The following is a 27423-nucleotide window of genomic DNA, read 5'->3' on the forward strand; positions in this document are numbered from 1 at the left end:
AAGTTCTGGGGTGTTTGTTTGTTTATCCCCTTGGTATTTATTTGTCAGCAGGACCCTTAGGGCAGTAGTTCTTGGTTGTGAAACTAGCGTTCAGATCCCATTAACTGTAGCAATTGAACAGACCATTCCCTACCCTCACCCGCCCGAATAACTTCAGGCTAGTCCTGAATATACCCTCACCCACTTCCTATTCTGTTCCTCTTTGTCACCCTGCCCAACCGTCATCCCCACCTCCAGTTCCTTTGCTTCAAGGGATGCATGTTTTTCTCTTCGGTGCCATTGTAGGCCGCTTTTACACTCTCTACCCAAGTCATAACAGTGAAATATTACGGACTACCTCACTGTTGGCTCTGTGGGATGATCCTTGGTCCTTCGAAGAGAAATGATCCCATAAATTATTTCCTTTCATTATTTTTGAGCATCGATTTATTTTTTCTAGGAAAGCTAGACAACCATGAGTTGAGAGTCTTAACTTACAGGGTGCATTAAAGTATTAAATGGTTTGGTTTGAATTTTCTGTAGTTAGGTGATCAGTGAGGAGACCAAAGATCAGGGGAGGGGAAAGACAGTTGCATTATTTTGATGTATGTATCTTCTTCACCACTTTCATTAGCCCTTATAAATAAATCTAGTATTTAATATACTAACAAAAATAGGAGTTGGACTGATCCATTCTAAAGGAATACTGACCCTTGACCCTTTAGTCAGTCCACCGTCTCTTTGCTCCATGTCCTTGCTGAGTTGAGGCAACTCTTTTCTTCTATAGAACAACTCAATGTTGCTTTCCTCTGGCATGTCCTTGAGCTCGACTTTATTCTCCACTTACTTTATGTTATGGTATTTGAATATGTGTGTGTGTAAATATATATACTTGTTTATGACATAGTCTTTACACACATAAGTCTATTGCTGTTAAGTCGTCCATGTTTTGAAACAAAATTCTCTGGTGTGGTCGTTAGTCTATGATTTGATGTACTCCCTGATTTTTAATAGTTTAAACTATCACTTTTAGGAAATACAAAATGAAAAGCAGAGTTTTGGACTAGGTTCTGCATGTACTAGTCATCACAAAAGCTAACATCTACGTGTTCACGCTCTAGATCCCAGGGTACTGTGTCATTTAATTTTCTCTTTACCTTGCAACGTGGATGCTCTTTGAACTGCAAACACATCACACTGATCTTTGTTCGTGAACACGCCTTCCTGTGCCACAAGATAGGAAAAGTATTTTTATCCATAATACCAGGGGGCTTGGCTTTAGCGCCATTGAATGTTTTGGGATTTGTTGCGTTTGGGGGGTTTGGTGCTTTATTTTAAACTGTTAGGAATTCACTTTGCTGGCTGAACTTCATAACTGTTTTTAGTCCAAGACAGGCCTTCCACTTAGCACTTACTTCAGTGCCGTGAAACTTCGTTGGCTCCTTGACAATGTGAGAAAAGTTCAAAAGGCTGTTGAAGAGGATAGAGCTCTTTTTGGGACCATTGATTCATGGCTTATTTGGGTATGTTTAAATATAACGTATGCATGGAGAAAGCTTTTCAGAAATTTTTTAGACCATCTGTTTTCTATTAAGAGTTCAAACATGTTAGTTGGCAAAATTAACATTCCAGCCTCCATTTAAGAGGCATTTTTCCTTACTTCCTCCTTAGTTTTTCTTGCTTTATTTCCGTAAAAATGGAGGATGATCGCCAAAACCATGTGTCATGTCTATTCTCTTACGAATAAGTAATTTAGGTAATTAGTAATTAGTAATTAAGGTAGTCTTTTTCTCTTGCCTATCATATATTCTTTTCCACTGGTCATTTCTTTTTTTTATTTTAGAGAGAGAGAGAGGGTGTACACGTTTGCACTCACATGAGTGAGGGAGGGACAGAGGGAGAGAGAGGGAGAATCTCAAGCAGGCCTCATGCTCGGCACGGAGCCCGACACAGGGCTCGATGCCCCAACCGTGAGATCACCACCAGAGCAGACATCAAGAGTCAGATGCTCAACCCGCTGAGCCACCCGGGTGCCCCTCCACCGGTCATTCTTAAATGCAACAACTATTTAACATGATAAACATCTATGTGGCTTTTATCATTTGCTTTCAGTATTACACAGCTGTCTCTTATTTAAGCCAGAATATAAAAAATCATGGTGGAAATTTCACTGTCTAATCTTTTGGCCTAAGCCGAACACGGATGAGTAGAAACTAACATTTTAGACATTTCCCAGATTTATCTTAAAAGTACATGTTCTCTCTCCCTTTCTCTCTTTCGTTCTCTGTCATTTTTATCGTGGGTGTTTTCAAATATACCCCAGGTTGAGGGAAATAGCGTGATGAACCTCTACATCAGTGGGCCAGCTACAGCAGTCAACTCTGGCCAATCTTGTTTCAACTATACTCACTCACATACTCTAGCTCCCCACGGATCATTTAAAATTTTTTTTTAACGTTTATTTTTGAGACAGAGAGAGACAAAGCATGAACGGGGGAGGGTCAGAGAGAGGGAGACACAGAATCTGAAACAGGCTCCAGGCTCTGAGCTGTCAGCACGGAGCCCGACGCGGGGCTCGAACTCACAGACCGAGAGATCATGACCTGAGCCGAAGTCGGCCGCCCAACCGACTGAGCCACCCAGGCGCCCCACCCACGGATCATTTTAAAGCAAATGCCCCACACATACTTTCATCTGTAATTACTTCAGTAAGTGTATGGTTATCTTTTTCAACCTTCAAGAGAGCGTCGCGAGAATATTGTCCCTGTTCTCATTTACCGCACCCACTGAGCAGATGTTCCAGAACCAGTACCAGGAAGCGGCGCCTTCTCTGCTTGGCCAGGGCCGGCCGTGGGTGGCGCTCTCATGGCCCACCGTTTTCACGCCTGTCACAGTTGACATAGTTCTGCCGATCAGTTGCCTGGAACCAGAGTGAGGCAGGCTGTGGCAACTTTGAGCTGCAGGAGACAAGGGAGCGCGACTTGCTGTGGGTCGAGGGGGACCTGCTCACGGGAGGCCGAGATGCCTTTTCTCCGCTTCAGTTCCCGCCTCCCCTCTTAACCGCTCGCACACGAAAGAAAGCGGCAATCCTTTCAGCTCAGCTCTGAGGATATTAACACTAGAGAATTTAAACCTCTGCTTTTGGGATATATGCTTGGGTCGGCGCAGCCCAATGAGAATTGTTATTCTCAAAAAACAAAAACAAAGAAAGAGCAACACAGAGTTCTGGAAGATCCTGAAGAGGCAGACGTGTCAAGATAGTTCGCTTTGCCAAATCTGAGAAGACTGCATTTTGCAAAGATAACAGATGAAAACAAAACTGATTTTTCTGTGTAACCACCAATGGACTAGAAGCTGTACTAACATGGTGGCCACTCGGCCACTGACAACTTCAGATGTGGCAGGTCTGAATCGACATGTGCTGTGAGTGTAACATATATACTGTGTTTAAGTAGGTAAAATGTTGGGGCACCTGGCTGGCTCAGTCACTAGAGTGTGTGACTCTTGATCTGGGGCTTGCAAGTGTAAGCCCCACACTGGGCATAGAGACTACTTAAAAATAAAATAATTTATTAATCAATAGGTAAAATGTCTCCGAAAGAATTTTTTTTATATTAAAAGGGTATTTTGGAGATATTGGGTTAAATAAAATATATGCTATCATTAAAATTAATTTCACTTGCTTCTCTATACTTTTTTTGAATTTTTTTTAAATACAGTTTTTTGTCAAATTGGCTTCCGTACAGCACCCAGTGCTCATTACTTCGCTCTACTTTTTAAATGTAGCTAGTAGACCATGTAGAATTACGTACGTAGCTCGCGTTATATTTCTGTGAGACACTGCCAGAAACCTGAACATTCAACGACTGGCACGTTCCATTCTCCTGCTTTCTGCACTCTGCTCCTGATTACAGCCCTTGACGGCATGTAATTTAAGTTGCAAATTGGTGCAAATTTAACATGTCCTGTCCTGTTTATTCTGTCTAGAGTTTGACGGGAGGGGCCAACGGAGGTGTCCATTGCACGGATGTAACCAATGCAAGTAGGACGATGCTTTTCAACATTCATTCTCTGGAGTGGGATAAAGAGCTCTGCGAGTGAGTTGGGTTTTGCCCTAAAAAGCAATTGCCAGATACGTTACCTATTTATAACCTAAATCTTACTCTTCTCCGATGTCGGCAGAGCACCAAACTTTAATTGTTGGTATTTTAACTACAGTGTATATACTGTGTATTCAAACAAGAGACTATTGTTGCGTATATAACAGACAGGCCAAATTAAGTGTCTTGATTAGGAAGGTTAGGTTTATTTAGGAAAGTACTTTGTGTGTTGTGTGCTTTTTGTTTTTTATCGATTTGTGTCAAATTAGAATGTTAAGTATCCATACCCACAACCATGGTCTGCTGGCTTATTATTTAACTCTGCACTCCAATACATTCATTTTCTAATAGTTATTTACATTTTCGCTTCTAAATACATATAAATGCGTCCAAATATTTATTTAAAATGGTGTTAAATACGCAGTTTTTAATTGTTTTTCAGATTTTTTGAAATTCCAATGAAAGTTCTTCCAAATGTTCGGAGTTCTTCTGAGATCTATGGCTTAATGGTAAAAAAAAAAAAAAAAAAGTGCTTAAATTTCATTTTTAAAAAAGCTTTACTATTCAAAACTCCAAAGGCAGTTGTGTTAGCTTTCCTAGTTTGATAGTTGTGACTTTTCTGTAAGTGTTGGTAGTATGTAAGACGAGAATTTCGTGCTGTTTATATAGTTTGATAACTTAACAATTTTAGAATCCTCCTTACCGGTTGATTTTACATTTTATAAACTTTAATTGGCTTTTCTTTGAATATTCTGCTTTTAAAGTATTACTGCAATAATCTAACTACAGAGGGTGGCATGCGAATGTTTGAGCTGGTTTATTATTTTAATTGAAAAAACTTTAGTAGTTGTGGTGTCGGCTTCTATTTTATGGGAGAGTGTCTTCACATTTTAGTGTTCTTTTTCCTGTTGAATTTCTTTTAATAGCCAAACCATGTTTTTTATATTAGATTCTTTGTCAGCCCAAAAAAAACTTTAGCAAAGAAACTGAAAGCAAACAGTCTGTTTCTGATTTGTGATTGCTAATTAAACAGGTTTCCATAATGCACGTTTTTCTGTCGATTTCACTGAAACCGAGAGAAAAAGTCACTTTAGCAAAAAGCGTGCTTATTATCACTGAGTATCTCTGAGTACGCATCAGGGATGAAAAACCTCCAGGAGGATTTGAACTGGTATTTGGACACAAAAATCTAGAATTTACGATAAAAGTTAAAAATATGTCTAAGATAAATTGTTAAAAAAAAAATACTGTTTAGACATTTCATGACAAATATTAGAAACTCTCCTTACAGAGTTAATAAAAACTGAGTTAAATACTGATCGCTCTGGCTAAAGCTTGAGCAGACTTCTTAAATATTTCACTTATAATAAAGCTTTCTCAGGTACCGTGAAATTTTTTTAAGGGGAAGCACTGCTCATCTGTACTAAAAGTGCTTCGATGACTTCATAGCTGTCTATACACTGACTTGGGTCAGAAAAAAGAACTTATTCTTGAGAAACAGTTTTAGAGAACGGTTGAAAAAGCATTTACTGGCCTAGTTTTTTCTCTTGCATTTAAAATATTATGCTTCTGTCCCCCTTTTTCCCCCTTGCTGACTATAGAAAATCTCTCATAGTCTGGTGAGTAGGTTGCCCACCAATTATGCTACCCATTCATTTGGAAAAGATACAGTGCATTTCCATTTAGTTTTAGACAAACAGAAGTCCATTTACGAAACAGATTCTTCTAGAATCTCGTGACCCTCCAAATTACTGTAAGCTCTAGGCAAGCTTTAGGTTTTCTTTAAAGTCATTCGTTTCTGTTTGTTTTTAAGTTTGCCCTAAGACTGAAAGTGGTGTTTCAAAATAAAAGACTAAGGTAATTTTCCACAGTGAGAAATTCTGACGTTCCCCGTGACAAAGTACAGTTGTGATGTGCTTTGGACTTTAGCAGAACAGGGAAATGAGACGTAGTTTTTAAATGTCCTAAATGCCTGTCTTAAAGGAAACTTGACCAGCCTTTCAGACTAGTTAGTTGGAAATGCACTGTCCCTTTTTCTGCATGCTTCACCAGAGGACATTCCCAGGAATCCTCCGGAGATCCCTCCCTAAGAAGAAAAAAAGAGCGCTTTATGTGCCTGAATGCACATTAGCAGATCCTGCTGGCAGTCTGAGAATAACTTCCAATAGTATAAGCAATGGCTTCTTTTAGTTTCTTAGTACATTAAGATATATAGCCTCTAGGTTTCCTACAGATTCACTTTGTGTTCTTCGCGAAATTTAGCCTTCACTTATTATCCAGGTCCAGATTTTCTAAGAATGTATACAGTACATAAAAATGGCAGGTCTTGAATTAAGCAGAAAGCATGAAAGAAAGAAAATAATATCCACCATCTAGAAGATGTTTTCTATTTTGTGAAGCATAAAAATATACGCTGTTGTTTCCTTATCACTCTAGCCCTGTGAGGTGGCTTCCGTTCTTACCCTCAGTCGAGCAGATAGGGAACCTTACGCTCCCGGAGGCTGGGGGACTGGCTCCCAAAGGGCAGACTAAGGGGTCAGTCAGTCCAAAGCTTTTGTTTGGCGCTCTTCCTAGTTGAGTATGTTGTTTTTTTTTTTTAAATAAGTTCTGTAACATACACAGCCACTTATATCTCATTTTTGTTCTAGAATGCTGGCCATATTTGATCAAAATAAAAACCGCTCTTCGTGACCTAAATTGAACTCCTGCTTAGCTAAACTTGAAGAATGATGTTGGCTCTATAAACAAATAATACCCAATACCCAGACGCGCTTGTGTTTCTTATCTCGAGTAGTTTGGGTAGGAAGGTTGGTCGGTAAAATCCAGCCTTCCAAAATGAGAATGTTCCGTGCTGGTTTGATAGCTATGTGTATGTTCATTTTAAAGGATGCATCCGTTTTCCTTATTAACGGCAATAATAGAAAGAACTATCGGACCCAGGCTTTCTTGTTACCTAGATTCCGTTTTGTAGATCAAGAAATTGAGGCAAAGAGAAGTTTCAGCGGCCTGCTCAGTGGCTTAACGCTGACTAACCAAGAGTAGACCCCACGTCTCCTGAGTCCGAGTCCAGTGTTTGACATCCATTCTCCAATGCCGTGTCTCTTCTTGTCATTCTAGAAATGTCTAGTGTCTGTCTCTGAACCACATATGTAGTTGAATCACTTGCTTTGTCTTGTCTGCCCACATGCTCTGGCATGTTGCTATTCGTGTTCATTCCTGCTGCAGTTTTGTCAGAGACAATAGTTTGTGATTATTCATAATCCTTTTTTTCAAATTTTATTAGAAAGCTGGGGCCTTGGAAGGTGTGCCAATATCGGGGGTAAGTTTCGTCTTCCTGCTACCTCCCCAACCTTAGTCCCCTTCCATGTCATGGGTTTCTTCCTATATCTGAATCAGTCTCCCCCATCCTAAGCTATGGAAAACAAATAAAAGCCGCAAAATTGGCTGATTCTTGTTCTTATGTGACACAGTATGGGCCACTGAGAATCTTTTGATTAAATTCTAGCTCTTCCTTCCCATACCTACTATCTTACAGGGGCTTTAAGAAATGGGAAGATGGGGGCTCCTGGGTGGCTCAGTCGGTTAAGCGTCCGACTTCGGCTCACGTCACGATCTCGCGGTTTGTGGGTTCGAGCCCCGCGTCGGGCTCTGTGCTGACAGCATGGAGCCTGGAGCCTGCTTCGGATCCTGTGTCTCCCTCTCTCTCTGCCCCTCCCCCGCTCTCCCTCTATCTCAAAAAAATAAATAAATAAACATTTAAAAAATTAAAAAAGAAAAAGAAATGGAAAAAAGACCAAACAGAAGCAATGTAAAAATGAAGACAGTTAATTCCTTGATAATTAAAAAAAAGGAAAAATAAATCCTATGGCTGTTCTAAAAGGAAAATTAATAATATTATCTTAGTGTTCTTTATTGTCATTTGTACTTTCAGTGTTTGGGGGACCAGTCTGCTGCATTGGTGGGACAAATGTGCTTCCAGGACGGACAAGCCAAAAATACGTGAGTTTAAGAAATAAATTAAAAAACCAATGGTGTTTTGTTTGTTTGTTTCTCCCTTTGGTGCTTTGAGGAAAATCTGTTGAAGTTCATCCAGGCTGAAAATCAATAGCTTAAGAGTCCCATTGAGATTTTGCCATTTGGTTTTCTTTATCTCCTTCAAATAAAATACATTATGCTGTATGTATACACACTGCTAAGGCTTGTAAAGACCTTAATTTATAAAACTCGATACATATTCCATCCAGAAACTAAGTTTTGGCTTAAAGTATTCATGGTGGGGAGTGGAGGAGGGCAGGGCAGAGGGGAGGCAGAGCCGTGATTTAAGCTACATTTCTCCGGGGGCACCTGGCCGTCTCCGTTGGTGGAGCATGTGACTCTTGATCTCGGGGTCATGAATTCAGGCCCCACGTTGGGTGTAGAGGTTACTTTAAATTCTTTTTAATTACAACAATTAAATAAATTTAATTAAATAGACTCTATTTTTCAACCTACTGTCCCTATCTTAGACTTTCTCGCTATAACTGTGAAGTTATATTTCTGTGGGATCTTCAGTGCTGTTTTCCTGGCATTGTGTCCCCCCCCCCCCCCCGGGAGTTTCTCCTTCGACAAGAAACAGAAGCAATGATGGAGGTAGAGATTGGGTGCGTGTTTTTCCTTACTACTCATACGTGGGGAGTCTGTAACCAGCGCCATATCTCAGAGCGATAAGGTTTCTCACATTTTCAGATGAAAAACCAGATGCTCAGGAGTGGTTAAGCTACTAAGTGAAAGACATCACCTCTGACCCCAGGTGGATCGGATTCGGATTCGCGACTTAGCCGGGGCTCTTAACCTCTCTGTGTTACTGTACCCCATGCAGAGAAGATTCCCGTAGACCCAGCAGGAGGCTGTCTACAGTGAATTCTCCTTTTGTAGGGAATTTCCTAATTCTCTCATCAACGTTAACCGCAGTGCTTATGTTCTTCTTTTGTGAATAATGGAACGTCTCACATTTGTAATTAAATATTTTGTAGCCTAGCAGGGTCAGCAGTCCCCATGTGAGAGTGTGACATTATTTGTGTGAGTTTTTCTTGGAGGAGAGAGAAGAGATATGAAAAATCTTTGCAGGTCATGGTGTCCTGTGGGTGTGATCAAGAGAGCCTGACTGAGCATGGGTCTGGAAACACGCTCTGCATTCGGGGTTCCAGGCAGCCGCATCGGGAACCAAGAGAAACGATAGACAACTAGGCTGTTTCTCCCCCACCTTCCCCGCTCTGCCAGGCACACTAACGCTGGTAAATACTTGACTCTATTTGTCGAGTACCCAACCGAGTGTAGAGCACGTGGGAGGTGCCCGAGAAAATCGTCTGCTTTTCCTCCTCTCTACTCCCTTCCCGCGTGAGCCTTAACAAGCCAAGTCCTAAAATGACGAATTTAAGCGCGGGAGGGCTTAGCGAGTACCTCTCTGGCCACTGCCGGTTGGAGACGGGAAATAGCAAACGGTAAGATCTCTGGGCTCGTATTTCTCTCCCTGAGGGGGAAAGAACAGAAGTACATCATGTTACAGATCAGAACTTCTGCGCCATTAAGAAACCTTGAAAGCCTGTTGTTGGGTTCCAAAGGCAGGGGAGGAAAATCACGGAAGATCATGTTAATAATGAGACGTTCTGAAGAATGAGCTACACTGGCAAGTGCACAGAACACTGAACTAGTAGCAAAGAGGGAAATGGAAGACTGTGTTTAGAGGATGTAGTGAACATTCGGGCAGGGCAGTGGTAGAAAATAAGGCTAGGATCATGTCGTGACGCCCTTAATTTCAGACTGAGGCGTTTTTTCCTGATCAGGCAGTGGGACACCTCTGAAGGTTTATGAACTGGTTTTCAGAGTGACTAGAGTCATTCATTGATAACACTGAAGTCCTTGCCCAAAGCGAGGAGAAACTGAACGCAAAGAGGCCACGTAGGCATCCCGATAACGAAGATAAGGACGAAAAAGAGTGGGGACGGAGCAGGAGGCTGTAGGTGGATATCCGTGGCACTGGAGAAGGACGAGAGACAGGAAATAGGTATTGAGTCTAATCACCTGGGCCCAGTGGGTAGGCTGAGCCAAAGTAAGAAACAGGTCTGAATAGTATGCATTCTGTTTGGGACCTGTCTGTGGTCCTGGTAGGCTGTGCATTGCACACACCCGTGAATATGGAATGAGTTCAGTATCAAAATAGAGCTTTTAAACTTCCCTTATTTAGAGGTGGTTTTTAAAGCAGTGGAAATAGATATACCAAGAAAAAGTATACAGGTACAGGAGATACTTAGGGCAAGTAACAGACCCAGGGATGGGCCATTCACTCATTCACGTGGAAACCCAGGGTAGAGATATTTAAGAGGGAGGCTCGGTCAGCAGTACAAAATACTACAAAAAGGTCACGGAGGCCGAGGATGAGAAGCAAGCATCCTACGTAGAAGGTGGGTCCTCAGTGGTGACTTCTAGGCACAAAGCTTCAGTAGAATGCTCAGGACGAAAGCCAGGTGGCACAGGGCCAAAAGAGACGTGGGCAGGTGGAAAACAGAGACAGCCAGACTGAATGTACTTTGCAAAAATGACCATCCAGAAGTGGTGGGCGAAGTAGGCGGTCTGTTACTTAACAAGATCATGGCAAGTTTGGGGCGTTTGTGTTTTTAAGTTCGAGCAAGACCAGAGAATGCTTCTTTGGAGTCTCAGTAGAGGGCAGTTGGGACTTGAAAATGAATGAGAGATAAGTGATGGGCAGAGTGAAGTCCTGAGAGGTTGGAGATACTGGGATCAAGTGAGCCCGTCTCTTCAAACCTCAGCAGGGAGCAAAGGACCGCCATCTCCGAATTCAGTGGAAAGCCCATCTCTGTTTTGATGTGGAGGAACTGATTATGGGCGATAGTCATTTTTCTTTCAGCTTTTCCAAATTTTCTACTTTTTCTTGAATGAACAGGGATTATTTGAACTTTAAATTTTGCTCTTCAGGACGAGAACCTAAGATAGATGCCCTCTCTCCCCAGAGGCATTAAGTAGTGTAAAGGAGGCCTTTCACCTCCTTTACAGCTTCCGCCAGGGCCCCTTGCCTCCTCCTGGGCGCCATCTTTGAGAGTCCTCTGTGAGGGACGGCAGGCAGCCTTTACCATCACAGAGGTTAGAAAAGCCAGACATCTTTCTGGGATGCTCAAACGCAGCACAATCTTGAGAAAGGATAGGTATACCATATAAATGCTGAAAGCTCCATATATGTTTAATGACTGGGAAGAAGAAATAATAACATTTAAGAGAAAAATAATTGCCTGTGTCCTGTTTTGAAAGCTGTGGCCTCTATGTAGCAAGAATCTCTCCATACACTGATAAGGTTCGTTAATTATTTACTAAGCATACTAACTGAAGAATTCACTTTTATTAAATGCCTCAAGCCTTTGCATCATTTTGGTACTTTAAGATTTGTACACTACTGTTTGGTATACAGAGTGTGTATATGGGGGCCAAATTGGTACAGATTTCTCCTTTAAAAAGCATGAAACCAGTCATTGACTTCCATTTTTAAGAGTAATTATTAAAGGAGATTCATTTAAAATATATAGCCTTTTCAGCATTGTGGTAGTAAAAGGGTGTGGTGATTTATGTGTTTTAATTCGTAAGTTTATTATGGCCTGTACCTAGTTATTTGACTGGTGTCTTTAAAAATGTAGATATTCGCGGGTGGCTCAGTCGGTTAAGCGGCCGACTTCAGCTCAGGTCATGATCTCTCGGTCCCTGAGTTCGAGCCCCGCGTCGGGCTCTGTGCTGACAGCTCAGAGCCTGGAGCCTGTTTCAGATTCTGTGTCTCCCTCTCTCTGACCCCTCCCCCCCCGTTCATGCTCTGTCTCTCCCTGTCTCAAAAATAAATAAAACGTTAAAAACAAAATTAAAAAAAAATGTAGATATTTGCTGGGGCGCCTGGCTGCCTCAGTTGGTAGAGCATGTGACTCTTGATCTTGGGGTTGTGAGTTCGAGCTCCATGTTGAATGTAGAGATTACTTAACAGTAAAATCTTTTTGAAAATTTTACTTTAAAAAATTGTTTTAATGTTTATTCATTTTTGAGAGAGAGACAGAGTGTGGGTGGGGGAGGAGCAGAGAGCGGGAGACACAGAATCCAAATCAGGCTCCAGGCTCTGAGCTGTCGGCACAGAGCCCGACGCGGGGCTCGAACGTAGGAACCGTGAGATCATGACCTGAGCCAAAGTCAGATGCTTAAATGACTGAGCCACCCAGGAGCCCCTAAAATTTTTTTTTATTTTAGAAAGAGAGAATGCACGGGTGGGGCAGAGGGACAGAGGGAGAGAGAGAGAGAATCGTAAGCAGGCTCCACATTCAGCGTGGATCCCAATCCTGGGCTCGATTCCACAACCCTGGGATCCTGACCTGAGCTGAAATCAAGAGTCAGATGCTCAAATGCCTGAGCCACCCCAGGTGCTCCAATGAAATCTGTTGGAAAAATGTAGATAATTCATTTATCACATGCTCTTTGAATGTGTTAACTGTTCACGTACAGTCAGAGAATATATTCGAGTGAGAAGGGATAGAAGGTCTTGGGTTCATTCTTCTTCATGACAGCGGTGCGTGGAAAAATGTTTTTTGGAAACAATTGCCCTCGGTTTCTATTTTCTCCGCACGACAAACGCAGCCGATAAGGTCTGCTGACTTAGTGCTAACTGGTAGTAGCTTCCGCTGGGATCCCTCTGGCCGCCCCGGGACCGCATGCTCCCCCTTCTCCCACCTGCTGGAATGTCAGAGAACACAGCAGCAGGGCCCTGCTGCCCGTGGGGAGGGAATCCCAAGCTTGGGCAGGCCTGTTCGTAGAGAGCCAGGGTTGATAGTCACAGCCAACTGCTTCCCCGTGACCCCTGCTGGTATCAGTTTGGATAATTTCTCTCTCTGGCCCAAGTCATAACCACTCACTCACGTCCAATGCCACACTTGTCGCCGAGTCCAAGGCTTATGCTAATAAGGCTGCCATAAAATAAATGCACTTTTTCACGTCAGCGGTGTCCCATTCTGGCTCCGTCTCTGCCACCTGTTTAGAATGCCCTATCCTGCAGAGAGGATATATGTGCCTCCATGCCACTCGTCACCGAGGCCCAGCTGCACTTCCCTGCACTCTGGACCCAGCCTCCCCTCCATGCCCGAAGATAGCACTGTGTCTCATTTCCCGACTGTGCTAATGATGGAGCTAAGCAGCCCGCTTAGGGGAATGCTTCATTCCATGTGGGTTAGTAGCAATGTAACTGTGACTGGACATAGAATTTGTTGGGATTGGCTGATATTTTAGAAACACAGTCCTGGGCTATGACTAAGTACTAAATACTGTGCTTGCATTTTTCCATTAGGATCTCACTAAGTACGTTTTCTTCCAGACTTATCTTTAAAACGTTATTCCAAAAGGAGTATGTAATGCTTCTTAACTTTGGGAACTTTTCTAAAACTTGGAGATGATGACTTTTATCGTGCTGAGTTAAACGTCGTTTTGAATGATTTGTATCATTCTTTCATGATGTATTTTTAATAAAATTGTCACGCTGTTCATTCTTCTCCTAACTGCAGGTATGGAACAGGCTGCTTCTTACTGTGTAACACAGGCCGTAAGGTTGGTTTTTTCCGATTAAAAGATTGCTGAAAGTCTTCTTTAACTTCATATCAATAGTGCTTGAGCATAATTTGCTATTAAGTTACTTAGGCTTCTGCAGACTTTCTTTAATCTTTGCTTTTTAAAAAAATTTATGTACCATTTAATTTACATCCAAGTTAGCACACGGTGCCACAGTGACTTCAGGAGTAGATTCCTTCGTGCCCCTTCTCCATTTAGCCCATTCCCCCCCACCCCACACCCCCTCCAGGAACCCTCTCTTTGTTCTCCATATTGAGGAGTCTCTTATGTTTTGTCCCCCTCCCTGTTTTTATATTATTTTTGCTTCCCTGCCCTTGTGTTCATCTGGTTTGTCTCTTAACTCCCCATATGAGTGAAGTCATGATACTTGTCTTTCTCTGAATGACTGACTTCGCTTAGCGTCATACCCTCTAGTTCATCCACGTAGTTGCAAATGGCAAGATGGCATTCTTTTTTTTTTTTTTTTTTACATTTTTTATTTATTTTTGGGACAGAGAGAGACAGAGCATGAACGGGGGAGGGGCAGAGAGAGAGGGAGACACAGAATCGGAAACAGGCTCCAGGCTCCGAGCCATCGGCCCAGAGCCCGACGCGGGGCTCGAACTCACGGACCGCGAGATCGTGACCTGGCTGAAGTCGGACGCTTAACCGACTGCGCCACCCAGGCGCCCCAAGATGGCATTCTTTTTGATTGCCGAGTAATACTCCATTGTGTGTGTGTGTGTGTGTGTGTGTGTGTGTGTGTGTGTATACATATACATTTATCCATTCATCCATCGATGGACGTTTGGGCTCTTTCCATACTTTGGCTATTGCCAATAGTGCTGCTATAAACATTGGGGTGCGTGTGCCCCTTCGAAACAGCACGCCTATATCCCTTAGATAAATACCTAGTAGTGCAATTGCTGGGTTATTAACTCTTCATTAGGGTTTAATTTAGAGCTCAATAAAATTGATGACAATCACTAAATTTCAGTGGCTCTAGTAAGAATCATTTTAGGTTCTTTGAATTTTATATGTGTGTCTTTAATTGTGGTGGGATAGCTACGCTCGGACCTTGTCAGACTCTTAATGCAAATCTAATCTAGAGCAAGGGATAAGCTTTTTATACTGTTTTAAGTGTGCTGTCCTTAATACTAGCAATTTTAACTGTTTAGATTTATTTATTTTTAATTGTTACATATTTATTGAATTGTTTTCTACCTGGTTCCTCTTAGCTTTTCCAAATAGTCTTCTGCCAACCTGTTAATTTCTTGGCGGCTGAAGTATTTTTCTGTGTCCCGCAGTGTGTGTTTTCTGAACACGGCCTTCTGACCACAGTGGCTTACAAGCTCGGCAGAGACAAGCCGGTGTATTATGCGTTGGAAGTAAGTACCTCTCAATCAATGTGGATAATATGACGAACAGTCACAGCCAGGGAGAGTCACAGTGCTTCCTGACACCTTTTCTGGTAAATTTTCATAGATGATAAGACTGGAAAAAAAAAAACAAAAAACCTCATTTTTTTTTTTTCTTGGCATTTGATTAAGTGGAAGGAACCTGGCAGTGAGCTGGGGTCAGCACTCCCAGGAGATCTGGAGGACGTCGGCTCCTGGATCTTTGGTCGGTCACTTGAGGCACCTTGCAGCCGCTTGGCACGGTGTAAGATTTTCTGTCCGAGAGGTTTAGTGCAGGTGTTGACTTGCTCGCCAGTATTCCCGTCAGCTGGAAAATGCTGTGTTTTTTGTAACTGCAGCGCCCCGGTGTCCCAAAGAGCACCACCGGGGGCAAACGCAGATGAATCCCCTCCATGTGGCTCCCCATAAAAATAAATTTTGTCTCACATTTTGACGTGGGAAAGAAAGTGAGGAGACTGATGCCAGTTTTCAGTGGAAGCGTTTCTTTCGAATACATTTGTCAATTCTAGTAGGAATATATCAGCCTAAGCCTGTAGGGCATGGTGAATTTGTATTAGGAACATTAGTAACTTTGCTAGATAAGGTCGAAGAAGCAGTACTGTTTTTATAAAATCAGGTACGTTCCGGGGCGCCTGGGTGGCGCAGTCAGTTAAGCGTCCGACTTCAGTCAGGTCACGATCTCGCGGTCCGTGAGTTCGAGCCCCGCGTCGGGCTCTGGGCTGATGGCTCGGAGCCTGGAGCCTGTTTCCGATTCTGTGTCTCCCTCTCTCTCTGCCCCTCCCCCGTTCATGCTCTGTCTCTCTCTGTCCCAAAAATAAATAAAAAACGTTGAAAAAAAAATTTAAAAAAAAATCAGGTACGTTCCTTTTTTTCTAAAGATTTTATTTATTTATTTATTTATTTATTTATTTATTTAGGGGAGAGTGTGAGCAGGGGAGAGGTAGAGAGAGGGGGACAGAGGATCTGAAGCGGGCTCTGCGGTGACAGGCTGACCGCAGTCAACCCGACACGGGGCTCGGACTCACGAACTGTGAGATCGTGACCTGAGCCGAATCCGGACGCTTAACCGACTGAGCCACCCAGGCGCCCCTACAGTTCATTTTAAATGGCTCCCTTGTAATGTATAAATATACAATTGATCTGAAGATTTACTGAGGCTTCTTTCCTAAAGGATCTGATAATAATTTGGTCACAAGTGTTAGACTTCTGTTTAGAGTTCAAACATTGTATTAGTTGCTATGCCTAGAGCACAAAGAATTTTTGGGTTTTGTCTTGCCCCCTCCCTGCACAAGCACTGTGCTCTCTCCCCCAACCCCTTTTCTATGGATAATAGAAACATTTAGGAATAATAACGGTATCCTATCATTTCTCAGAAGTTAAATTTCTACAAGCCCTGTTCTGCTCTGTTTCCTGCTGTGCAAAGTGCTTTATTAGTACAGCGCTGGGCACATCAGATATGTACTGTCTGATAAACGTCACCCTATAGCAATTAAGTAAGCCGAACAGCTTAAAGAGCCTTTTCCCCTTATACTGGAGACAGTCGTTTAGAATTATAGATGCCTTAGACCTGGAAAGGGACTCTGCGATAGGGCTTACCTGGTTTCAACTTCCCTCCCGATATGAAGAATCTTATCTTCTTTCCCTCACCGATAGCCTTCCAACTTCTGTTTGAAGATGGCACCCAAAAAGGCTCCTGAGACGTAGATCAGCTGTCAAAAGCATTCAAATACTAACAGGCACCTGTCGGTTTTTCTGGGTCTTCTTGCTCTAGGATAAACTCCTCCAGTGCCCTGATGTCATACAGTTTCTGGATCCTTTCTAGTTCTGGACTCCCTTCATTAGACGCATTCCAATTTGTCAGCATCTTCCAGAATGGAATAGAATATTCCGCATGTAGTCTGACCTGTACTCACTAGTGTGATTTGTTCCTCTCTGACCATAGACACTGCTTCTGCCACTCTAACCTGAGAGTTCATTAATTTAGTCTAATAACCCCACCATATTATCGCCTCCGGGAGCAGATGTTAAAATATCTGGCGCTTTCTCAAATGACTCCTTATCAAGCCAAGTCCTCTCCCTTCCATATTTGGGCAGATCTTGCTTTTTTCCTTAAGTCATCTCTACACCCAACACGAGGCTTGAACTCAGACCCCGAGATCAAGAGTCACATGCTCTCATGACTGAGCCAGCCGGGCATCCCTGCAGATCTTTTGTTAATCTGAGTTCAGGTCTTTGCTTATTCCTGTTAAATTTCATGATAGTGATTGCAGCCTATTGTGACATTGTGGGTTCCTTTTCACCCTTTGTTCTTTTTCCAGTTTTGCCTCATCTGGAGACTTAACAGGCACATGCTTTATGATTTTGTTTCAATCCGTGTAATTTTTTAAAAGATTCAGAGAATTTGAAAGCTGACACGGCCAGTAGTAGATCAGATGACAACAGGCCTCTCTACCCCCTCCCAAGGAATTTGAGAGTCGGAAGTGAAATTGGAGTCACTTGGCCAAAGTAACTTTTGAAAGCTAGTAAGTAGCGGATCCAGGATGCAAATTCAGGTTATTAGACATCAAAATCTAGACCCCCTGGGCCACCCACTGTGCCATCGGCGTTCTCCTGAGTCCGGTGTTCTTTTCACTGCATCTCAGGTCACTTCTTTCGTCTCCTAACCTAGCAGCCTGAGCCACAACATGTACACTGACACACACACACACACACACACACACACACACACACACACATTCACAGTAGTAGATAGGATTTTGTTTTCTGTGTCTTCTTTCTTTTCAGTTAACAGACATGTAAAAACACTGAAGCAGTTTCCATGTTTTGTAAGTGCTTACAGAGTATATAGTTGATGATCATTGCTTTAATTTGACAGATTGTTGTTAGGCTTGGTGACCTGAGGTCTTAAAATTTCACTTTGCGGGGCACCTGGATGGCTCAGTCAGTTAAGTGTCCGACTTCGGCTCGGGTCACGATCTCGCGGTCCGTGAGTTGGAGCCCCGCGCCGGGCTCCGGGCTGACGGCTCGGAGCCTGGAGCCTGCTTCGGATTCTGGGTCTCCCTCTCTCTCTGCCCCTCCCCTGCTCGACTCTGTCTCTCTCTCCTTCAAAATAAATAAACATTAAAAAAATTATTTGAAAAATCTATAAAAAAAATTTCACTGCATTTTTTAAAAACTGAAACGATAGCTGTGTACCTCACATCTTTTAGTCTTCCACTGTCCCTCTGCTGATTTGGAAGGAACATAATGCATTTCTCTGTGCTTTTGTTGTTTTGGGTTTCATTTCTTTTGTGGGCACCTTTAAACTTTTTAAAAAAAATTTTTAGTGTTTATTTTTTTAGAGAGAGGCAGAGCACGAGCAGGGGAGGGACAGAGAGAGAGAGAGAGAGAGAGAGAGAGAGAGAGAGGATCTGAAGTTCGAACTTGACCTGAGCCGAAGTCAGACACTCAACTGACTGAGCCATCCAGGCGCCCCAGCACCTTTTCATTTTTAAGATGTTACTTAACTATATATTTTCCTAACCGTGTTTATAGTTGTTTAGTATTTATTTTTAACGTCCCACCCATGATGATGACCTCGAATGCTTTTCCTCTGTCACCTCCAACAGCAGTCATGTCATTGAGCTTAGTAAAGTTTTCATTTCCCCTTTTTCTTAAACATGCAGGAATAAGTTCTGTTTTCTTTCTAGGCCATTGTATATCATACTTATTGGCTTATTTTATCATTTTCTGTGTCCACTGTCATTTCTTTGGGGTGAAGCTTTTCATGGCCCTACCCCCATTTTTTCCTTGCAGAGGGCCATCCTTTTGTAGTTCTCTTACTCAGAATCTGAGGTAGCAAGTCTAGTCCTTTTAGGTTTGTCTGTATTTTTTTTTAACATTTATTTATTTTGAGCGAGAGAGAAAAAGTGTGAGTGGGGGATGGGCGGAGAGAGAGAGAATCTGAAGCAGGCTTCATGCTCCGCACCAGAGCCCGACCTGGGGCTCAATCTTCGGACTGTGAGATGGACCTGAGCTGAAATCAAGAGTTGGACGCTTGGGGCGCCTGGGTGGCTCAGTCAGTTAAGTGTCCCACTGCAGCTCAGGTCATGATCTCACGTTTCGTGGGTTCGAGCCCCTCATCGGGTTCTGTGCTGACAGCTCGGAGCCTGGAGCCTGCTTCGGATTCTGCGTCTCCCTCTTTCTCTCCCCCTTCCCCATTCCCACTGTCACTCTCGCTCCCTCGAAAATAAATAAACGTTAAAAAATTAAAAAAAAAAAAAAGAGTTGGATGCTTAACCGACTGAGCCCCCCAAGCGCCCCATTTTGCCCTCTCTCTGGGGTGGGTACCGAATCTTAGATGAAACACTTGTTTCTCCAACATCTTTCTAACATCATTGAACACCGTTGAACATTTAACATCATTGAAGTGCTCCAGTTTTCCTATGATGTGCCTGGGTTTGGATTTGATTTTACTCATCCTGTTAGATAAACTGGATGCAAGTCTGTCTCGAGGTCTGAGAAATCTTCAGCAGCTGTCTCTTTTAAACACTGCTACTCTGCCATTGCCACTGCCCTCTTCTGTGACTGCTAGCGTATGGGTGTTGGAACCCTTCAACCCAGCCTCGATGTCTCTGGACTGCTCTTTTACGTATGTTTCATCCCTTGGCTTCTCTGCGCTGCCTCTCCAGGGAGCTACTCACTACCTACCTTACATTCCAAATCCTCTCTTTAGAACAAAACAAAAACTCTTTTTATTGTGAAATATGAAACACGTACAGAAGGATGCATAACAGACCAAAGTACGGCTTGACAAATGATTATAAGGAGAAGGCCCAGGTCAGGAAACAGAACAGCGCCCCCAGCCAGGAACCCCTGTGTGCCCCTCCCACCCCCAGCCTCTCCCTGTCCCCTAGGGGAACCAGTGTCCTGGCTTTTATTACAATCACTTCCTTACTTTTCTTTAGAGTTCCGACACTTACTATGCGCAACGTTGAACACCGAAGTTGAGTTTTGCGTGTTTTCGGTACTTTATATATTAAAAGATATAAAAGAGAAAGTGAGAGAGATCAAGTCATACAGTATGTATCCTTTGATGTGGCTTCTTGCGCTCAGTATCACATCTGTGAGGTTCGTCCGCGTTGTTACACAGAGCTGTGATAGCACTCCTTTTTGTTACCAAACGAAAATGCCACGGTTTAGTATTTACCCAACTGTCGACGACCTTTCAGTTGTTTTCTGCTTTCGTCTATGATGAAAAATGCTACCGTGAACAACGTTGTATACATCTCCTGTGTACGTATTTCTGTAGGAGTAGAATTTGTAGGCAGTAGATTACGAGTATCTTCCCTCTGAGTAGATAAACGCAAACCAGTTTTCACACCAAAGGCATCAAGTTACACTGTCATGGGCAGTGTATGGGAACACTGCCTCCTCTCTTCCGTCTATTCTAGAGTTGATCCCACCTATTACATTCTTTTTGTTTTAATACTTATTTTTGAGAGAGACAGAGACTGAGAGAGAGAGAGAGAGAGAGAGACTGGGGGAGGGGTAGAGAGAGCAGGAGACACGGAATCCGGAGCAGACTCCAGCCTCCAAGCTGTCAGCACAGAGCCCTACTCCGGGCTCGAACCCACAAACTGTGAGATCACAACCTGAGCCAAAACCAAGAGCCAGATGCTTAACCACCCGAGCCACCCAGGCGCTCTGCCAGGTTGTTTTTTTTTTTTTTTTTTTAATGTTTATTCTTGAGAGAGAGAGACAGAGCGTGAGTGGGCGAGGGGCATAGAGAGAGAGAGAGAGATGGAGACACAGAATCCAAAGCAAGCTTCAGGCTCTGAGCTGTCAGCACAGAGCCTGTCATGGGGCTCGAACCCACAAACCGTGAGATCATAACCTGAGCCGAAGTCGGACGCTTAAACAACTGAGCCACCCAGGCACCCCAATCCCCTCCAGGATTTTTAACTGGTTATTTGTTCATATTCACCTGATTTTATTTTGCTTCTCTTTTCTTTTGATTCATAATTTAATGGCTGTTTTTTAACATAGAAATCATGCCTTAATTTATCTCTTTGAATACTTTCAGCACTTACTCTAAAGTCTTTGTCAGAGTGGAGTGAATTATTTTTAATTTTTTTTCATTTTTTTAATGTTTATTTATTTTTGAGAGAGACAGAGACAGAATGCAAGGGGGTTAGGCGCAGAGAGAGAGGGAGACACAGAATCCGAAGCAGCCTCCGTGCTCCGAGCTGTCAGCACAGAGCCTGACGCGGGTCTCGAACTCCCGAGCTGTGAGATCATGGCCTGAGCCGAAGTCGGACACTCAACCGACTGAGCCACCCAGGCGCCCCAGAATGGGGTGAATTCTTTTCCAGCTGTTAAGTTTAGTTTGCTGGTTTCCTGATAATAGATTTCTTCGTGTGTCTTGAAACTTTCACTTCTAGTCTCATGTATTAAAACCACAGCCTTTGTCAGCCCGTAGTTCTCCCCACACAAGCGGGACAGCGCCACCTAGCCCTTGGCGTCAGGCACTGAAGCCGATGCTATTCCTTGTGTCACACAAGACATTTGGGACCCTTTTCCTCTGGAGGAGCCGGGTCCCGGCCACCACTCCTGCCTCCTGACACATACAGAAAACCTAAGCAGAACCTTGCGGTCTCAAGCCCTGTGCAGTTGGTGCATTTCTCTTTCTGTCCACATCCACCGCCGCTCTGCATTTGAGTCAGCACATGCTGTTTTGGTGTTCCCTTTTTACATTTTGCCCTGTTATCCTCTGTGTCTAGAACAGAGAGAGGGGATTTTTAAAGTGCAAACTCACCATTTCTGATGTGGACATCACCAAGAGAATTCTTTTTCTTTCTCCCTGCTCCCTGGCATGTGATGCCTCCAGGCCCGACGTGTTACCATCTCTAAGCTCCGATTTTCATTATTGGTGCAAAGGAATTGGGGCACGTGATCCTTGGGTTGTTCTAAAACTTTCAACTCCTACTAAACCGCTTTAATTTGTCCCATTCTTTCACTAGAAAATTTCCCTTTGCTTTAAAGATTTTTTATTTTTAAGCAATCTCTACACCCGATGTGGGGCTCAAACTCTACAGCCCCGAGGTCAAGAGTCCCGCGCTGCACCCACTGAGCCAGCCAGGCGCCCCCACTAGAACATTTTTCTTGGTGGCGGGAGAGGTTGAAGCAAACCGGAGCAGTTACGTGGTTCCGCCCTTTCTCTGCCACCTGCTAATAGGACACCACCTGCCTTAAGCCATGCTTCTCCCTTTCCTTGTTTATCTTCTTCCAAGTATTATTTCACACACACAAAAAAATCCTTTTGGGGGCCTTTAGTATTTCTGAGGTTGATCTCGCTTAGGATCTGAGACCTCCCTGTTCTGTACTCTGTCACCGGGATGCCAGTTCCCCGAGGCCGCGATGCCTGTCTGGTTCCCCATCTCTTGGAGTGGACTGCCACGTAGGAGATACTTAATCAATATTGTCGACATACCAAATCTTAGGCCATTGTTTCTCCATTTAAATATGAGCTTCAGGGGCACCGGGGTGGCTTAGTCAGTTGTGTGTTCGGCTCTCGATTTGGGCTCAGGTCATGACGTCACGGTCGTGGGATCGAGCCCCATATCGGGCACCGTGCTGAGCATGGAAACTTTAGACGTGGAGAATCTCCAAAATAAATAAATCAATCTTAAAATAAGTATGAGCTTTGAAAAGGGCTTCTGTACGCCCCCTTGGTTTCTTTAAATGTCCCCTGTCCCATCTCTTTCGTATGATTTATGATGATAGTGTGGAGACTTCTGTTTTAGACTCTTTCAGCCTTCTTAACGCCAGATAATCATTTGTGTTATAAGCCTGTGTTCTTCTCTATTGCTGTATAACAATTTAATCACAAATAGAAGCGGCTTGCAACCATACCCGTTTGTCTCACAAGGCTACAGTCAAGGTGTCGGCTGAGGCTATGGTCTCGTCCAACCCTCCCTCTCCTTCCAGGCCCGCTCACTCGGATTACCAGCCGATTTCGGGTCCTCGTGGTTGTAGGGCTGAGGGCTTCCGTTTCTTGGTAGTTGGGAGCCAAAGGCTGCCCTCGGCTCTTAGAGGCCGCCTGCAGTTTCTTCTCATGTGAAGACCCACCAGAGGACCCCTGATAATCTTATTTGGCTTCGTCCCGTACACTTCCCTCACATGCATCCAATTGCCTCTGACGCGCATTACTGGTTGGAAGCATGTCCTAAGTCCCACCGTGCTCAGGGAGAGAGGATCGCACGCCAGCACGAGCACCAGGAGGGGGGGACGGTGGAGGAGGCCGCCTTCATTAAGAATCTGCCTGCCACGGCCTGGGAACGTTGTTTCCGGACTTGAGTAACGTACTTTCTTGGGAAGTATACTTTCTGAACCGTAAACGCTGTTTATCTTAACTCCCTAACTTGTTACTGAAGTATTAATAGTATCGATTACATTTTAAAAATAATGTTGTTCCCCCCCTTTACCTCTAGGTTCCCGTTCTCTCTTCTACGCAATTAAAAATGCTGTGGACTTAGATTTTGCATTTGTGATCTTACACAAATTAGTACATTATAAATTACGTACGTAGCGATACGTGTTACTGTCACATACAGAAAGCTTTGTTTCCTGTGCCTAATGGATGATTTTAAGCGATTTATGGATAATCTTAATTTCACATAATTTTTTCTTCATACCCTCTGATTTTAGCCATAACTGCCTCACATCCTGAAATGTGTCCTTTACACAGATACTACTCGTGGCTATGGCATGCATGGCGAGGAGCTCTTGAGAAGTATATTTGTCTGCTATGACACTATATTAGATCTGCCTCATTACTTTTTTTAAAGTTTAATTCTTTATTTTAGAGAGAGTGAGAGCACATGTGAGCTGGGGAGAGGGGCAAAGGGAGGGGGAGAGAGAGAGAGAGAGAGAGAATGAATCTAAAGCAGGCCCCACCCTCCGTACAGAGCCTGATGTGGGTCTTGATCCCATGACCCTGGGATCATGACCTGAGCCAAAAATCAGGAGTCAGACGCTCAACTGACTGAGCCACCCAGGCGCTCCTACTTCATCGTTCTTAATTCACTCTTCCCCTAGCCTGTTTCTTAAGCTTCCACTTTCCAGGCTATGTATCTAGTTTTTAAGCGATTTATTCCTCTTGTCCTGTTCATCATTTCATTTATTTTTCTTTCTACCTTTCATCTCTATTAATGTCCTTCCTAGGGTACGACTGGCTTGCGTGCACCTTTCCCATAGGTCTTATCTTAGAGTGCATTCCTATCTGTAGATGATGCTCTGAAGTACTGAATCTTTATATTTAGGACATGACTGAGCGTAACTGAATTGATAGCAAGCAGACAGCGACCTTCTGTCTGTCGTGTTAGCTTTCTGTTCCTGTGCTCCTCTTCCCGCCCATCTCGAAAGCATTACGGCACCTTCCGCTTTATCCCCTGCCTCTGAATGCGAAAGACCACGTCTTTGCTCACCGTGGAGGTTTCTCCCATTTTTAATTAATTTTTTAGAAGGCTAGCGAATACCATGTATTCTATCCTGGCACCAAAACGATATTCTTCTTTCAGATAAGTGTTTTCAACCTACCTCTTATTTTCGTATATTACATTTATTTTTCACTTACAACTAAACAGCCCTGTACATTCCTGATGACCAGATTTAAAATAATGCTCTTCTGGAGCTTTGATAGTAACTTTGTATTTTTTTTTTTTTTCCTTTGGTTTCAATCTAAGCAATGCCCTCTGGTCCACAACCAGTTCTTTTTGTTAAAACCTTGACAGTCCTTTTCCTAAAACCGCATTGCTTCCTCTCAAAAAAAACCCAAAAAATATTCAAGCCTGTAACATCCTGCCTTTTCCATGGAAATGAGGTGCATCGGCATTTGGATTCCCAACGTATGAACCTCCGCTAGCTAACGGCCCCAAAACTACTCCGCTAGACTTCTAAGCACAGTAGTTGTTTAAAGTTCATAGTTTACTCCCTGAAACTATTGAAAATGTATGCATTTCCTGGTCAGATATGATGTGCGGCCAGTATCTTTTGAGAGTATAAGGAGGACACCTGTTTTTCCAATCAGATGTACAATAGTGTGGTCCACTGGGAACGGGTGGCTATTGAGCCCTTGAAACGTGGCTCGGCCACATTGAGATGTGGTGTAAGTGTAAAATACATACCTGATTTCCAAGACTTCGTGAACAAATATCAAATACCTCAGTAATGTTTATATTGAGTCCACGTGGCAGTCATGATATTTTAATATATTCGCTTAAATGTATTAGAATTAATTTAACCTGTTTCATTTTACTTTTTCAATATGGTAACTGCAAACTTAAATTACATACGTGGCTCACATTGTATTTCTTCCGAACCTCGTTGGTCTGGAAAATCTTACGCATTTACTTGTCTTCAGCAACTACTATCTCTGAATTTTTTGCTTCTGAAGGAAATTCGAGAGTCAATTCTGAAGTCTCTGTGAGCAAAAAAAATCACTTAGTTTTCCTTGATGGTTCCACTAAGGACCTAAATATATAACATATCAAAGTTAGGAAGTGTATCGAAAACTTTGCCAGAGGGAGACAGTGGGTTAGAGTCTTACATACCTCACCTACCTTGGTATGTGTTGAATTTTTTCCCCATCTTCAAAACCTGATTAGGGGCGCCTGGGTGGCTCAGTCAGTTAAGCGTCCGACTTCGGCTCAGGTCACGATCTCACGGTCCGTGAGTTCGAGCCCCGAGTCGGGCTCTGTGCTGACGGCTCGGAGCCTGGAGCCTGTTTCAGATTCTGTGTCTCCCTCTCTCTCTGACCCTCCCCCGTTCATGCTCTGTCTCTCTCTGTCTCAAAGATAAATAAACATTAAAAAAAAATTAAAAAAAAAAAACCTGATTAAATTTGCACATCAACGTCAACTCTCTTCCTCAGCAATTTTTTATAGCTAAAAAGCCAGTGTATAAAGAGGACAGTAGCAGTGTTCTGCAGTTTTGCAGTAACATATAGTGACTTACTCTCATAGAAGCTCTGAATGACAGAATGAATCAACGTATTCTACATCTAGTTTGTTTACAGCCTGGAAATTGACAGCAAGAGGGGGTAACCATTTGTAATTCACTTAACTAAACTGGAGGCAGGGACGTAGGCAACAGAGAAAAACATTCTGCTTCCTGCACTTAATATCACCTGATATTTGGGTTTGGGGTAACTGTGGAAAAAATTTACATTAATAGCCTGTATGAAATGAAAAGTCAGAACCAAAGAACTTTTTTTGGAATTCCTAACGGTTTGTGCTGGTCATTTTTTCGCCCCTCAAGATCTTTTTACAATAGCTTATTGAGATATAATTCGCCTATCACACGAGTCATCCTTTTAAAGTAGACAGTTTGTTGGTTTTCAGTATATTCAGTCACGCACCCGTCACCACAATCCAACATTAAAACATTCTCATCACCCCAAAGAATAACCCCACCACCCCAACCCTCAGCAACCCCTAATCTACTCTTCGTCTCTGTGGATTTGCTTATTCTGGACATTTCACATCAATGGAATCATACGCTTTATGGTCTCTTGTGACCGTCTCCTTTCACTTAGCGTAATAGTTTCAAGCTTAATGTTGTAGTAGAACCTCATTCCTTCTTGTGTGAGCAAATAATATTCCATTGTATGGATATACTATATTTGTCCATTCATCAATCAGTGGAATTTGGATTATACTTTTTCAACACAGAAACAAATGATGAAGGTAATATTTACATTCGGTACTAACCTTCCCCTGCATTCTCCTATCGAGCCTCATCGTAGTTTGAGCAGGTGTTAGTATAGTCACCATGATTTTCTAGGTGACGGAAAGGAGGCTCACTAAGCCTAATTTGCCTAAGATCGCACAGCAGTTAAGAGCTCGAACTTGGACCCAAAGCCTGTTCGTCCAGCTCCAAAGCACATGTTTTCTTCCTTGTTGCCACAGCCCCCTCTCCCTCCCCCGGCTGGCTCCGTCCCTTAGTGGTTTTGTTGAGTTATTACTTTGTAGTTTCTTGGCTAACTTTGCTGTTGTTGCTTGATTTAATATACTGTTAGATAACAGCAAATGGGCTTGAAAAACCCTTTTAATGTGGCCTCTCCTGATAACTCAGTGGATAAGGCGGGAATGTTTTCCGGATGATAATATACCTCATAGTTTAGCAACAGTACATAGAACAACAGATCGTAGAGGCCCAAGGGTGTACTGGGGAGCTCACTTCTTTTCCCTAGCTCATGAAAAATGTCGGTAATGACCTGTATGAAACCATGTTTGCATCAATAGACCTAGTTTCTGATATTTGTGAAA

General features: G+C 43.1%; 1 protein-coding gene across 3 annotated transcripts in view; it reads left to right on the forward strand.

Moving 5' to 3' along the window:
• The window catches only part of GK (glycerol kinase), a 75661-nt gene that overhangs the window by 36139 nt on the left and 12099 nt on the right, over nucleotides 1-27423 (forward strand). For all 3 annotated transcript variants that reach the window (XM_049643656.1, XM_049643654.1, XM_049643655.1), the window contains 7 exons: nucleotides 1365-1502; nucleotides 3967-4076; nucleotides 4522-4588; nucleotides 7363-7398; nucleotides 8011-8078; nucleotides 13655-13697; nucleotides 15005-15085. In XM_049643656.1, coding sequence (XP_049499613.1) covers nucleotides 1365-1502; nucleotides 3967-4076; nucleotides 4522-4588; nucleotides 7363-7398; nucleotides 8011-8078; nucleotides 13655-13697; nucleotides 15005-15085 — 543 coding nt within the window. The remainder of the gene's footprint in view (nucleotides 1-1364; nucleotides 1503-3966; nucleotides 4077-4521; nucleotides 4589-7362; nucleotides 7399-8010; nucleotides 8079-13654; nucleotides 13698-15004; nucleotides 15086-27423) is intronic.

Source organism: Panthera uncia, chromosome X (genome assembly GCF_023721935.1).
Source record: "Panthera uncia isolate 11264 chromosome X, Puncia_PCG_1.0, whole genome shotgun sequence".
Taxonomy (NCBI): Eukaryota; Metazoa; Chordata; class Mammalia; order Carnivora; family Felidae; genus Panthera; species Panthera uncia.